The sequence below is a fragment of the Heterodontus francisci genome, chromosome 46, assembly GCF_036365525.1.
Source record: "Heterodontus francisci isolate sHetFra1 chromosome 46, sHetFra1.hap1, whole genome shotgun sequence".
Taxonomy (NCBI): domain Eukaryota; kingdom Metazoa; phylum Chordata; class Chondrichthyes; order Heterodontiformes; family Heterodontidae; genus Heterodontus; species Heterodontus francisci.
The window spans coordinates 21,113,804-21,126,972 of NC_090416.1; the positions used below are offsets into that span (position 1 = coordinate 21,113,804).

Genomic DNA, 13,169 nt, shown 5'->3' on the forward strand with positions numbered 1-13,169 from the left:
CGGAGGGGTCAGTAGGGGTTACTGGTGTACGGAGGGGTCAGTAGGGGTTACTGGTGTACGGAGGGGTCAGTAGGGGTTACTGGTGTTTGGAGGGGTCAGTAGGGGTTACTGGTGTTAGGAGGGGTCAGGAGGGGTTACTGATGTTCGGAGGGGTCAGGAGGGGTTACTGGTGTTCGGAGGGGTCAGTAGGGATTACTGGTGTACGGAGGGGTCAGTAGGGGTTACTGGTGTTCGGAGGGGTCAGTAGGGGTTACTGGTGTTCGGAGGGGTCAGTAGGGGTTACTGGTGTTCGGAGGGGTCAGTAAGGGTTACTGGTGTTCGGAGGGGTCAGTAGGGGTTACTGGTGTTCTGAAGGGTCAGGAGGGGTTACTGGTGTTCGGAGGGGTCAGTAAGGGTTACTGGTGTTCGGAGGGGTCAGTAGGGGTTACTGGTGTTCGGAGGGGTCAGTAGGGGTTACTGGTGTTCGGAGGGGTCAGTAGGGGTTACTGGTGTACGGAGGGGTCAGTAGGGACTGCTGGTGTTTGGAGGGGTCAGGAGGGGTTACTGGTGTTCGGGGGGGTCAGTCGGGTTTACTGGTGTTCGGAGGGGTCAGTAGGGACTGCTGGTGTTTGGAGGGGTCAGGAGGGGTTACTGGTGTTCGGAGGGGTCAGTAGGGGTTACTGGTGTTCGGAGGGATCAGTAGGGGTTACTGGTGTACGGAGGGGTCAGTAGGGGTTACTGGTGTTTGGAGGGGTCAGTAGGGGTTACTGGTGTTTGGAGGGGTCAGTAGGGGTTACTGGTGCACGGAGGGGTCAGTAGGGGTTACTGGTGTACGGAGGGGTCAGTAGGGATTACTGGTGTTCTGAAGGGTCAGTAGGGGCTGCTGGTGTTTGGAGGGGTCAGTAGGGGTTACAGGTGCTCGGAAGGGTCAGTCGGGATTACTGGTGTACGGAGGGGTCAGTAGGGGTTACTGGTGTTTGGAGGGGTCAGTAGGGGCTGCTGGTGTTTGGATAGGTCAGTAGGGGCTGCTGGTGTTTGGAGGGGTCAGTAGGGATTACTGGTGTACGGAGGGGTCAGTAGGGATTACTGGTGTACGGAGGGGTCAGTAGGGATTACTGGTGTACGGAGGGGTCAGTAGGGGTTACTGGTGTTTGGATAGGTCAGTAGGGGCTGCTGGTGTTTGCAGGGGTCAGTAGGGATTACTGGTGTACGGAGGGGTCAGTAAGGGTTACTGGTGGACGGAGGGGTCAGTAGCGGTGACTGGTGTACGAAGGGGTCAGTAAGGGTTACTGGTGTACGGAGGGGTCAGTAAGGGTTACTGGTGTACGGAGGGGTCAGGAGGGGTTACTGGTGTACGGAGGGGTCAGTAGGGGTTACTGGTGTTCGGAGGGGTCGGTAGGGGTTACTGGTGTACGAAGGGGTCAGCCGGGGTTACTGGTGGACGGAGGGGTCAGTAGCGGTGACTGGTGTACGAAGGGGTCAGTAAGGGTTACTGGTGTACGGAGGGGTCAGGAAGGGTTACTGGTGTACGGAGGGGTCAGTAAGGGTTACTGGTGTACGGAGGGGTCAGTAGGGGTTACTGGTGTACGGAGGGGTCAGTAACGGCTGCTGGCGCTCGGAGGGGTCAGTAACGGCTGCTGGTGCTCGGAGGGGTCAGTAACGGCTGCTGGTGCTCGGAGGGGTCAGTAACGGCTGCTGGTGCTCGGAGGGGTCAGTCGGGGTTACTGGTGTTCGGAGGGGTCAGTCGGGGTTACTGGTGTACGGAGGGGTCAGTAGGGGTTACTGGTGTTCTGAAGGGCAGTCGGGGCTGCTGGTGCTCGGAGGGGTCAGTAGGGGTTACTGGTGTACGGAGGGGTCAGTAGGGGTTACTGGTGTACGGAGGGGTCAGTAGGGATTACTGGTGTACGGAGGGGTCAGTAGGGGTTACTGGTGTACGGAGGGGTCAGTAGGGGTTACTGGTGTACGGAGGGGTCAGTAGGGGTTACTGGTGTTAAGAGGGGTCAGTAGGGGTTACTGGTGTACGGAGGGGTCAGTAGGGGTTACTGGTGTTAAGAGGGGTCAGTAGGGGTTACTGGTGTACGGAGGGGTCAGTAGGGATTACTGGTGTACGGAGGGGTCAGTAGGGGTTCCTGGTGTACGGAGGGGTCAGTAGGGATTACTGGTGTACGGAGGGGTCAGTAGGGATTACTGGTGTACGGAGGGGTCAGTAGGGGTTACTGGTGTACGGAGGGGTCAGTAGGGGTTACTGGTGTTAAGAGGGGTCAGTAGGGGTTACTGGTGTACGGAGGGGTCAGTAGGGATTACTGGTGTTAAGAGGGGTCAGGAGGGGTTACTGGTGTTCGGAGGGGTCAGTAAGGGTTACTGGTGTTAAGAGGGGTCAGTAGGGGTTACTGGTGTACGGAGGGGTCAGGAGGGGTTACTGATGTTCGGAGGGGTCAGGAGGGGTTACTGGTGTACGGAGGGGTCAGTAGGGGTTACTGGTGTTCGGAGGGGTCAGGAGGGGTTACTGATGTTCGGAGGGGTCAGGAGGGGTTACTGGTGTTAAGAGGGGTCAGTAGGGGTTACTGGTGTACGGAGGGGTCAGGAGGGGTTACTGGTGTTCGGAGGGGTCAGGAGGGGTTACTGATGTTCGGAGGGGTCAGGAGGGGTTACTGGTGTACGGAGGGGTCAGTAGGGGTTACTGGTGTTCGGAGGTGTCGGTAGGGGTTACTGGTGTACGGAGGGGTCAGTAAGGGTTACTGGTGTTCGGAGGGGTCAGTAGGGGTTACTGGTGTACGGAGGGGTCAGTAGGGGTTACTGGTGTACGGAGGGGTCAGTAGGGGTTACCTGTGTTTGGAGGGGTCAGTAGGGGCTGCTGGTGCTTGGAGGGGTCAGTAGGGATTACTGGTGTACGGAGGGGTCAGCAGGCGTTAGTGGTGTACGGAGGGGTCAGTAGGGGTTGCTGTTGTTCGGAGGGGTCAGTTGGGGTTACTGGTGTAGGCGGGGTCAGTAGGGATGACTGGTGTTCGGAGGGGTCATGAGGGGTTACTGGTGTTCAGAGGGGTCAGTAGGGGTTACTGGTGTACGGAGGGGTCATGAGGGGTTACTGGTGTACGGAGGGGTCAGGAGGGGTTACTGGTGTACGGAGGGGTCAGGAGGGGTTGCTGTTGGGGTTACTGGTGTTCGGAGGGGTCAGTAGGGGTTACTGGTGTACGGAGGGGTCAGTAGGGGTTACTGGTGTACGGAGGGGTCAGGAGGGGTTGCTGTTGGGGTTACTGGTGTTCGGAGGGGTCAGTAGGGGTTGCTGTTGTTCGGAGAGTTCAGTAGTGGTTGCTGTTCGGGTTACTGGTGTTCGGAGGGGTCAGTAGGGGTTACTGGTGTTCGGAGGGGTCAGTAGGGGTTGCTGGTGTTCGGAGGGGTCAGGAGGGGTTACTGGTGTTTGGAGGGGTCAGGAGGGGTTACTGGTGTTCGGAGGGGTCAGTAGGGGTTGCTGGTGTTTGGAGGGGTCAGGAGGGGTTACTGGTGTTTGGAGGGGTCAGGAGGGGTTACTGGTGTACGGAGGGGCCAGTAGGGGTTACTGGTGTTTGGAGGGGTCAGTAGGGGTTGCTGGTGTTTGGAGGGGTCAGTAGGGGTTGCTGGTGTTTGGAGGGGTCGGTAGGGGTGACTGGTGTACGGAGGGGTCGGTAGGGGTTACTGGTTTACGGAGGGGTCAGTAAGGGTTACTGGTGTTCGGAGGGGTCAGTAGGGGTTACTGGTGTTCGGAGGGGTCAGTAGGGGCTGCTGGTGCTCGGAGGGGTCAGTAGGGGTTACTGGTGTCAGGAGGGGTCAGTAGGGTTTACTGGTGCTTGGAGGGGTCAGTAGGGGCTGCTGGTGCTTGGAGGGGTCAGTAGGGGTTACTGGTGTTCTGAAGGGTCAGTAGGGGTTACTGGTGCTCGGAGGGGTCAGTAGGGGCTGCTGGTGCTCGGAGGGGTCAGTAGGGGTTACTGGTGTACGGAGGGGTCAGTCGGGGTTACTGGTGTTCGGAGGGGTCAGTAAGGGTTACTGGTGTTCGGAGGGGTCAGTAGGGGTTACTGGTGTACGGAGGGGTCAGTAGGGGTTACTGGTGTACGGAGGGGTCAGTAGGGGTTACTGGTGTAGGGAGGGGTCAGTAGGGGTTACTGGTGTTCTGAAGGGTCAGTAGGGGCTGCTGGTGCTCGGAGGGGTCAGTAGTGGTTACTGGTGTACGGAGGGGTCAGTAGGGGCTGCTGGTGCTCGGAGGGGTCAGTAGGGGTTACTGGTGTTCTGAAGGGTCAGTAGGGGTTACTGGTGCTCGGAGGGGTCAGTAGGGGCTGCTGGTGCTCGGAGGGGTCAGTAGGGGTTACTGGTGTACGGAGGGGTCAGTTGGGGTTACTGGTGTACGGAGGGGTCAGTTGGGGTTACTGGTGTACGGAGGGGTCAGTAGGGGTTACTGGTGTTCGGAGGGGTCAGTAGGGGTTACTGGTGTACGGAGGGGTCAGTAGGGGTTACTGGTGTTCGGAGGGGTCAGTAGGGGTTGCTGGTGTTTGGAGGGGTCAGGAGGGGTTACTGATGTTCGGAGGGGTCGGTAGGGGTTACTGGTTTACGGAGGGGTCAGTAAGGGTTACTGGTGTTCGGAGGGGTCAGTAGGGGTTACTGGTGTTCGGAGGGGTCAGTAGGGGCTGCTGGTGCTCGGAGGGGTCAGTAGGGGTTACTGGTGTCAGGAGGGGTCAGTAGGGTTTACTGGTGCTTGGAGGGGTCAGTAGGGGCTGCTGGTGCTTGGAGGGGTCAGTAGGGGTTACTGGTGTTCTGAAGGGTCAGTAGGGGTTACTGGTGTTCTGAAGGGTCAGTAGGGGTTACTGGTGCTCGGAGGGGTCAGTAGGGGCTGCTGGTGCTCTGAGGGGTCAGTAGGGGTTACTGGTGTACGGAGGGGTCAGTCGGGGTTACTGGTGTTCGGAGGGGTCAGTAAGGGTTACTGGTGTTCGGAGGGGTCAGTAGGGGTTACTGGTGGACGGAGGGGTCAGTAGGGGTTACTGGTGTAGGGAGGGGTCAGTCGGGGTTACTGGTGTTCTGAAGGGTCAGTAGGGGCTGCTGGTGCTCGGAGGGGTCAGTAGTGGTTACTGGTGTACGGAGGGGTCAGTAGGGGCTGCTGGTGCTCGGAGGGGTCAGTAGGGGTTACTGGTGTTCTGAAGGGTCAGTAGGGGTTACTGGTGCTCGGAGGGGTCAGTAGGGGCTGCTGGTGCTCGGAGGGGTCAGTAGGGGTTACTGGTGTACGGAGGGGTCAGTTGGGGTTACTGGTGTACGGAGGGGTCAGTTGGGGTTACTGGTGTACGGAGGGGTCAGTAGGGGTTACTGGTGTTCGGAGGGGTCAGTAGGGGCTGCTGGTGCTCGGAGGGGTCAGTAGGGGCTGCTGGTGCTCGGAGGGGTCAGTAGTGGTTACTGGTGTACGGAGGGGTCAGTAGTGGTTACTGGTGTACGGAGGGGTCAGTAGGGGCTGCTGGTGCTTGGAGGGGTCAGTAGGGGCTGCTGGTGCTTGGAGGGGTCAGTAGGGGCTGCTGGTGCTTGGAGGGGTCAGTAGGGGCTGCTGGTGCTTGGAGGGGTCAGTAGGGGTTACTGGTGTACGGAGGGGTCAGTTGGGGTTACTGGTGTTCGGAGGGGTCAGTAGGGGTTACTGGTGTTCGGAGGGGTCAGTAGGGGCTGCTGGTGCTCGGAGGGGTCAGTAGGGGTTACTGGTGCTCGGAGGGGTCAGTTGGGGTTACTGGTGTACGGAGGGGTCAGTAGGGGTTACTGGTGTTCGGAGGGGTCAGGAGGGGCTGCTGGTGCTCGGAGGGGTCAGTTGGGGTTACTGGTGTACGGAGGGGTCAGTCGGGGTTACTGGTGTTCGGAGGGGTCATTAGGGGTTACTGGTGTTCGGAGAGGTCAGTTGGGGTTACTGGTGTACGGAGGGGTCAGTAGGGGTTACTGGTGTTCGGAGGGGTCAGTAGGGGTTACTGGTGTTCGGAGGGGTCAGTAGGGGCTGCTGGTGCTTGGAGGGGTCAGTAGGGGTTACTGGTGTACGGAGGGGTCAGTAGGGGTTTCTGGTGTTCGGAGGGGTCAGTGGGGGTTACTGGTCTCCGGAGGGGTCAGTAGGGGTTACTGGTGCACGGAGGGGTCAGTAGGGGTTACTGGTGTACGGAGGGGTCAGTAGGGATTACTGTTGTTCGGAGGGGTCAGTAGGGGTTTCTGGTGTACGGAGGGGTCAGTAGGGGTTACTGGTGTACGGAGGGGTCAGTAGGGATTACTGGTGTTCTGAAGGGTCAGTAGGGGCTGCTGGTGCTTGGAGGGGTCTGTAGGGGTTACTGGTGTGCGGAGCGGTCAGTAGGGGTTTCTGGTGTACGGAGGGGTCAGTAGGGGTTACTGGTGTACGGAGGGGTCAGTAGGGATTACTGGTGTTCTGAAGGGTCAGTCGGGGCTGCTGGTGCTTGGAGGGGTCAGTAGGGGTTACTGGTGTGCGGAGCGGTCAGTAGGGGTTACTGGTGTACGGAGGGGTCAGTCGGGGCTGCTGGTGTTTGAAGGGGTCAGTAGGGACTGCTGGTGTTTGGAGGGGTCAGTAGGGGTTACTGGTGTTCGGAGGGGTCAGTAGGGGTTACTGGTGTTCGGAGGGGTCAGTGGGGGTTACTGGTCTACGGAGGGGTCAGTAGGGGTTACTGGTGTTCGGAGGGGTCAGTAGGGGTTACTGGTGTTCGGAGGGGTCAGTAGGGGTTACTGGTGTTCGGAGGGGTCAGTACGGATTACTGGTGCTCAGAAGGGTCAGTAGGGGCTGCTGGTGCTTGGAGGGGTCAGTAGGGGTTACTGGTGCTCAGAAGGGTCAGTAGGGGTTACTGGTGCTCAGAAGGGTCAGTAGGGGCTGCTGGTGCTTGGAGGGGTCAGTAGGGGTTACTGGTGTTCTGAAGGGTCAGTAGGGGTTACTGGTGCTCAGAAGGGTCAGTAAGGGCTGCTGGTGCTCGGAGGGGTCAGTAGGGGTTACTGGTGTACGGAGGAGTCAGTAGGGATTACTGGTGTACGGAGGGGTCAGCAGGGGTTACTGGTGTACGGAGGGGTCAGTAGGGGGTACTGGTGTACGGAGGGGTCAGTAGGGGTTGCTGTTGTTCATAGGGGTCAGTAAGGGTTGCTGTTGGGGTTACTGGTGTTCGGAGGAGTCAGTAGGGGTTGCTGTTGGGGTTACTGGTGTTCGGAGGGGTCAGTAGGGGTTACTGGTGTACGGAGGGGTCAGGAGGGGTTACTGGTGTTCGGAGGGGTCAGGAGGGGTTACTGGTGTTCGGAGGGGTCAGGAGGGGTTACTGGTGTTCGGAGGGGTCAGTAGGGGTTCCTGGTGTTCGGAGGGGTCAGGAGGGGTTACAGGTGTTCGGAGGGGTCAGGAGGGGTTACTGGTGTACGGAGGGGTCAGTAGGGGTTACTGGTGTACGGAGGGGTCGGTAGGGGTGACTGGTGTACGGAGGGGTCAGTAGGGGTGACTGGTGTACGGAGGGGTCGGTAGGGGTGACTGGTGTACGGAGGGGTCGGTAGGGGTGACTGGTGTACGGAGGGGTCAGTAAGGGTTACGGGTGTACGGAGGGGTCATTAAGGGTTACTGGTGTTCGGAGGGGTCAGTAGGGGTTACTGGTGTTTGGAGGGGTCAATAGGGGTTACTGGTGTACGGAGGAATCAGTAGGGGCTGCTGGTGTTTGGAGGGGTCAGTAGGGGCTGCTGGTGTTTGGAGGGGTCAGTAGGGGCTGCTGGTGTTTGGAGGGGTCAGTAGGGGTTACTGGTGTTTGGAGGGGTCAGTAGGGGTTACTGGTGTACGGAGGGGTCAGTAGGGGTTTCTAGTGTTCTGAAGGGTCAGTAGGGGTTACTGGTGCTCAGAAGGGTCAGTAGGGGCTGCTGGTGCTCGGAGGGGTCAGTAGGGGTTACTGGTGTACGGAGGGGTCAGCAGGGGTTACTGGTGTACGGAGGGGTCAGCAGGGGCTGCTGGTGCTCGGAGGGGTCAGTAGGGGCTGCTGGTGCTCGGAGGGGTCAGTAGGGATTACTGGTGTACGGAGGGGTCAGTAGGGATTACTGGTGTACGGAGGGGTCAGCAGGGGTTACTGGTGTACGGAGGGGTCAGCAGGGGTTACTGGTGTACGGAGGGGTCAGTAGGGGGTACTGGTGTACGGAGGGGTCAGTAGGGGTTGCTGTTGTTCGGAGGGGTCAGTAAGGGTTGCTGTTGTTCGGAGGGGTCAGTAAGGGTTGCTGTTGGGGTTACTGGTGTTCGGAGGGGTCAGTAGGGGTTGCTGTTGTTCGGAGGGGTCAGTAAGGGTTGCTGTTGGGGTTACTGGTGTTCGGAGGGGTCAGTAGGGGTTACTGGTGTTCGGAGGGGTCAGTAGGGGTTACTGGTGTACGGAGTGGTCAGTGGGGGTTACTGGTGTTCGGAGGGGTCAGGAGGGGTTACTGGTGTTCGGAGGGGTCAGGAGGGGTTACTGGTGTTCGGAGGGGTCAGGAGGGGTTACTGGTGTTCGGAGGGGTCAGGAGGGGCCGCTGGTGCTCGGAGAGGTCACTGGTGCTCGGAGGGGTCAGCAGGGGCTGCTGATGCTCGGAGGGTTCAGCAGGGGCTGCTGGTGCACGGAGGGGTCAGGAGGGGTTGCTGGTGTTAAGAGGGGTCAGGAGGGGTTGCTGTTGTTCGGAGGGGTCAGTAAGGGTTGCTGTTGGGGTTACTGGTGTTCGGAGGGGTCAGTAGGGGTTACTGGTGTTCGGAGGGGTCAGTAGGGGTTACTGGTGTACGGAGTGGTCAGTGGGGGTTACTGGTGTTCGGAGGGGTCAGGAGGGGTTACTGGTGTTCGGAGGGGTCAGGAGGGGTTACTGGTGTTCGGAGGGGTCAGGAGGGGTTACTGGTGCTCGGAGGGCTCAGCGGGGGCCGCTGGTGCTCGGAGAGGTCACTGGTGCTCGGAGGGGTCAGCAGGGGCTGCTGATGCTCGGAGGGTTCAGCAGGGGCTGCTGGTGCACGGAGGGGTCAGGAGGGGTTGCTGGTGTTAAGAGGGGTCAGGAGGGGTTGCTGGTGTTAAGAGGGGTCAGGAGGGGTTGCTGGTGTACGGGGTTACTGGTGTATGGAGGGTTCAGCAGGGGCTGCTGGTGCACGGAGGGGTCAGGAGGGGCTGCTGGTGCTCGGAGGGTCAGTCGGGGTTGCTGGTGTCAGGAGGGGTTACTGGTGTACGGAGGGGTCAGTGGGGGCTGCTGGTGTTCGGAGGGGTCAGTAGGGGCTGCTGGTGCTCGGAGTGTCAGTCGGGGTTACAGGGGGTTATGTTGTATTCGGTTTGCGAGTTGATCTGCTGAGTTTGTTGATTTTTTTTTTTCTCTGCACAGACAGTAAGTCCATGGAATACAGTGAGGCATCCAATACCTTTGTACGTTTAGTGCAGACACACTTTCTGCAGAAATGTGGGATGGTTCCCGACTCAGTGACCGTCGAAGGACTGCGTCCCCCTCCTGCTCCCATGCTGGTCAGCGATGAGAAGGAGATGTTCACGGTGCCCAATCTCAGCATTGTTGGTAAGGAGCTCCCAGTCAGCTGTCTGCTTTCATTCTTGTGCCAGTCAGTTCTTGCTCCCTGTGTGGGTGTTGCATCAGAGTGAAACCTGTCTTTGCTCAATGTCCTTGGACAGTTTCCAGTTTGAAGCCCTGTTTGCTGCCTGCTTCATGGTGCTCTGCTCTGTGATATCAACCTGATTGGTGTCTGGTTCACACACTTGGGGATGTGATCTGAGACACTCCTGGAGTTTGGATCTCCGTACGCTTTTCCCCAGGGCTTGAGAAGGAGCCAGGTCACTGTTGCAATCACTAAGTACCTGGCTGTCTGAGTAACTTGGAGCCTCCGGCTCTCCTGGCTGGAGTTTACGGTTGTGCTCGTTTTCCCTGTTACTGCACTTCTGTTGTTTGATGATCGGTTTGTTTTTTGGCTGTTCCATCTCCCTCTCTCAGGACAAGGCAAACGCAGGCGGATGTCGGAGGATAGCGGTGAACCCAAATCCAAACGATCAAAGCAAGAGCACGCAGACCAGGAGGTGAGTCGTTTGAACACATGTAATGTGGTCTGGGCTGCAGGGAGTCACCAGCTAGTCAGAGGTCAAGAAAATTGTAACCTTGGACAGGCCACAGTGTTAATCCAGAGCTGCTCAACCCCCTGCAAGACAGAGCTCAGCGCTGGGGCCGTTCCACGTGCAGGCAGCTCCGCGCTGGGTTCACTCCATGTGCAGGTGGCTCCATGCTCGGGCAACTCCATGTGCGGGTGGCTCTGCACTGGAGCTTCTCCGTGCTGGAGCCACTCCATGGCCAGTCCACTGTGCTCTGCACTGGAGGTGCTCCACAGGCAAGCCGCTCCGTGTTGGAGCCACTCCACCGGCAGTGCTGGTGCAGGTCTGGAGTGAGCCTGGAAGGGAACGTAAGCTGTAAATGAATATGTAATAAGGAGATAGGGAGACTGGAAGTGAGCTAAAATAAAATAATTTACTTTTATACAGTGTGTGCTTCAAGCCTGGGCCTGCATGCTGTATTTTATTTATTTATTTATTTAGTGATACAGCACTGAAACAGGCCCTTCGGCCCACCGAGTCTGTGCCGACCATTAACCACCCGTTTATACTAATCCTACACTAATCCCATATTCCTACCACATCTCCGCCTTCCCTATATTCCCCTACCACCTACCTACACTAGGGGCAATTTATAATGGCCAATTTACCTGTCAACCAGCAAGTCTTTGGCTGTGGGAGGAAACCGGAGCACCCGGAGAAAACCCACCCGGTCACAGGGAGAACTTGCAAACTCCACACAGTTTTACTTCCTGTTTTAAAGCCCCATGTTTTCTGGTGTTCGTTTCCCACAGCTTCCCCCTGATGATGGTATTTACTGGCAGGTGAATTTTGAGCGCTTTCACCAGCACTTCAGGGACCAGGCGATTGTGGCTGCAGTCGGAAGCAAACTGGACCAGGTATCTGAGGCTGTTCAGCTTAAAGTTTGGGGGCTTCACCTTCTGTCTGTCTCTCTGCTCCCTGGGGAAATGTAATTTTTAAATGTAATGTCATTTGTGTAGGCAGGGCCGGTGTCAGCTTGGGAACATTAAAGGGTTTTGTGTGGAAGAAGGATCTGGGTGTTATAGCACAGGGATCCTGAAGATTCAGAGCCGGGACTGCCAGACTGCAGCCGATGCAAATTTAGAGCCGGGATGTGCTGCCAGCAAAATCCAGTACAAGAGACTGTACTGAATGCCCGAGGCCAGGCTTCTGCCTCAGCTCAAGTCGAGTTTTGGTCCCTTGCGCTGGTGGGTGTTGGCGAAGCCCCAGAGAAGGTTCAGGGAAAGATGTTCGTTGATACCTAGGTTAAAGAACCTTCATTTGCACAGTAGACTGAGAGTCACACACCGCACTGGAGCAACTCCGTGTAGGGAGGACGGGGGCACTAAATTGCAGTACTCGATGGAGGCAGGTTCACCATGTTTGGCCATTGGGATTAGTTCTAGGTGAGTGTGGATCGTTGGACGGGTTTGAGAGGGGGCTGGGAGACTTCCTAACCTCACAGCATATGAACCATGGGGATTAGAGTCATAGAGAGATACAGCATCGAAACAGGCCCTTCGGCCCACCGGATTGGACCATGCCTTGATCAAGTTGGAAGTCCCAATGCTTGTTGCCTCTGGGAGTCGAGCAGGAGGTCCCTAAAATGACCGGGCTGTTAGATTGCACCATGATGGTTTGAAATGGGCTCAGTGGGCCAGCTGATTGCTTCCTGTCCGTCCTTCATGGATGTGTAGGCATTGAAATGCAGGCAGGGTAAGAATTAGCCCACAAGCAGCACCTCGCCCTCCGTTCCCATTCCAAAGCTGCTGATTCCTCTTCCAGTATGGTTTCCACACGCAGGTCATCCACATGCATTCTCCCAGCACTGAGTATTATCAGGATATTTAACTGCTGGGGCATCGTGGCTAAGAATGATCCTATTGGAGAGGGGAATGTGGTGGGTGATGTGAGAAAGGGAAATGATTGCAGTTTTGTTTCTGCTGCCCACAGACCAGCAGTGAAATTGTCCGAACAATGTTGAGAATGAGTGAGGTCACCACATCCTCCAGCTCCTCCCACACACAGCCACTTTCATCCAATGAGGTGAGAAACATGAATCATCATCGCTGAACATGGTACACAGTCAGTCAATGCTCTGATAGTCTTACCCACAGTGATTGGTAACAAACTGTAGGAAAGCAATACAGAGCAGCCAGTGTGCTAGTGAATTTCCAATGAAATTAAACCCATTCAGAAAGTGTGGTCAGTCATGGAAACTTTCAGTCCCCCTACACTGTCCCCATCAAACACTCCCAGGACAGGTACAGCACGGGGTTAGATACAGAGTAAAGCTCCCTCTACACTGTCCCCATCAAACACTCCCAGGACAGGTACAGTACGGAGTTAGATACAGAGTAAAGCTCCCTCTACACTGTCCCCATCAAACACTCCCAGGACAGGTACAGCACTGGGGTTAGATACAGAGTAAAGCTCCCTCTACACTGTCCCCATCAAACACTCCCAGGACAGGTACAGTACGGGGTTAGATACAGAGTAAAGCTCCCTCTACACTGTCCCCATCAAACACTCCCAGGACAGGTACAGCACTGGGGTTAGATACAGAGTAAAGCTCCCTCTACACTGTCCCCATCAAACACTCCCAGGGCAGGTACAGTACGGGGGTTAGATACACAGTAAAGCTCCCTCTACACTGTCCCCATCAAACACTCCCAGGACAGGTACAGTACGGGGGTTAGATACAGAGTAAAGCTCCCTCTACACTGTCCCCCATCAATCACTCCCAGGACAGGTACAGTACGGGGGTTGGATACAGAGTAAAGCTCCCTCTACACTGTCCCATCAAACACTCCCAGGACAGGTACAGCACGGGGGTTAGATACAGAGTAAAGCTCCCTCTACACTGTCCCCATCAAACACTCCCAGGACATGTACAGTATGGGGTTAGATACAGAGTAAAGCTCCCTCTACACTGTCCCCCATCAAACACTCCCAGGACATGTACAGTATGGGGTTAGATACAGAGTAAAGCTCCCTCTACACTGTCCCCATCAAACACTCCCAAGACAGGTACAGTATGGGGTTAGATACAGAGTAAAGCTCCCTCTACAAAAAAAAAACGGGGATTGGCTCCTCTGTGATTGGGAATACTGAGTG

General features: G+C 56.9%; 1 protein-coding gene across 2 annotated transcripts in view; it reads left to right on the forward strand.

Moving 5' to 3' along the window:
• Positions 1 to 13,169, forward strand: part of polr3c (polymerase (RNA) III (DNA directed) polypeptide C) — a 91,318-nt gene that overhangs the window by 19,288 nt on the left and 58,861 nt on the right. For both annotated transcript variants that reach the window (XM_068022534.1, XM_068022535.1), the window contains exons 4-7: positions 9,307 to 9,492; positions 9,922 to 10,004; positions 10,826 to 10,930; positions 12,006 to 12,098. In XM_068022534.1, coding sequence (XP_067878635.1) covers positions 9,307 to 9,492; positions 9,922 to 10,004; positions 10,826 to 10,930; positions 12,006 to 12,098 — 467 coding nt within the window. The remainder of the gene's footprint in view (positions 1 to 9,306; positions 9,493 to 9,921; positions 10,005 to 10,825; positions 10,931 to 12,005; positions 12,099 to 13,169) is intronic.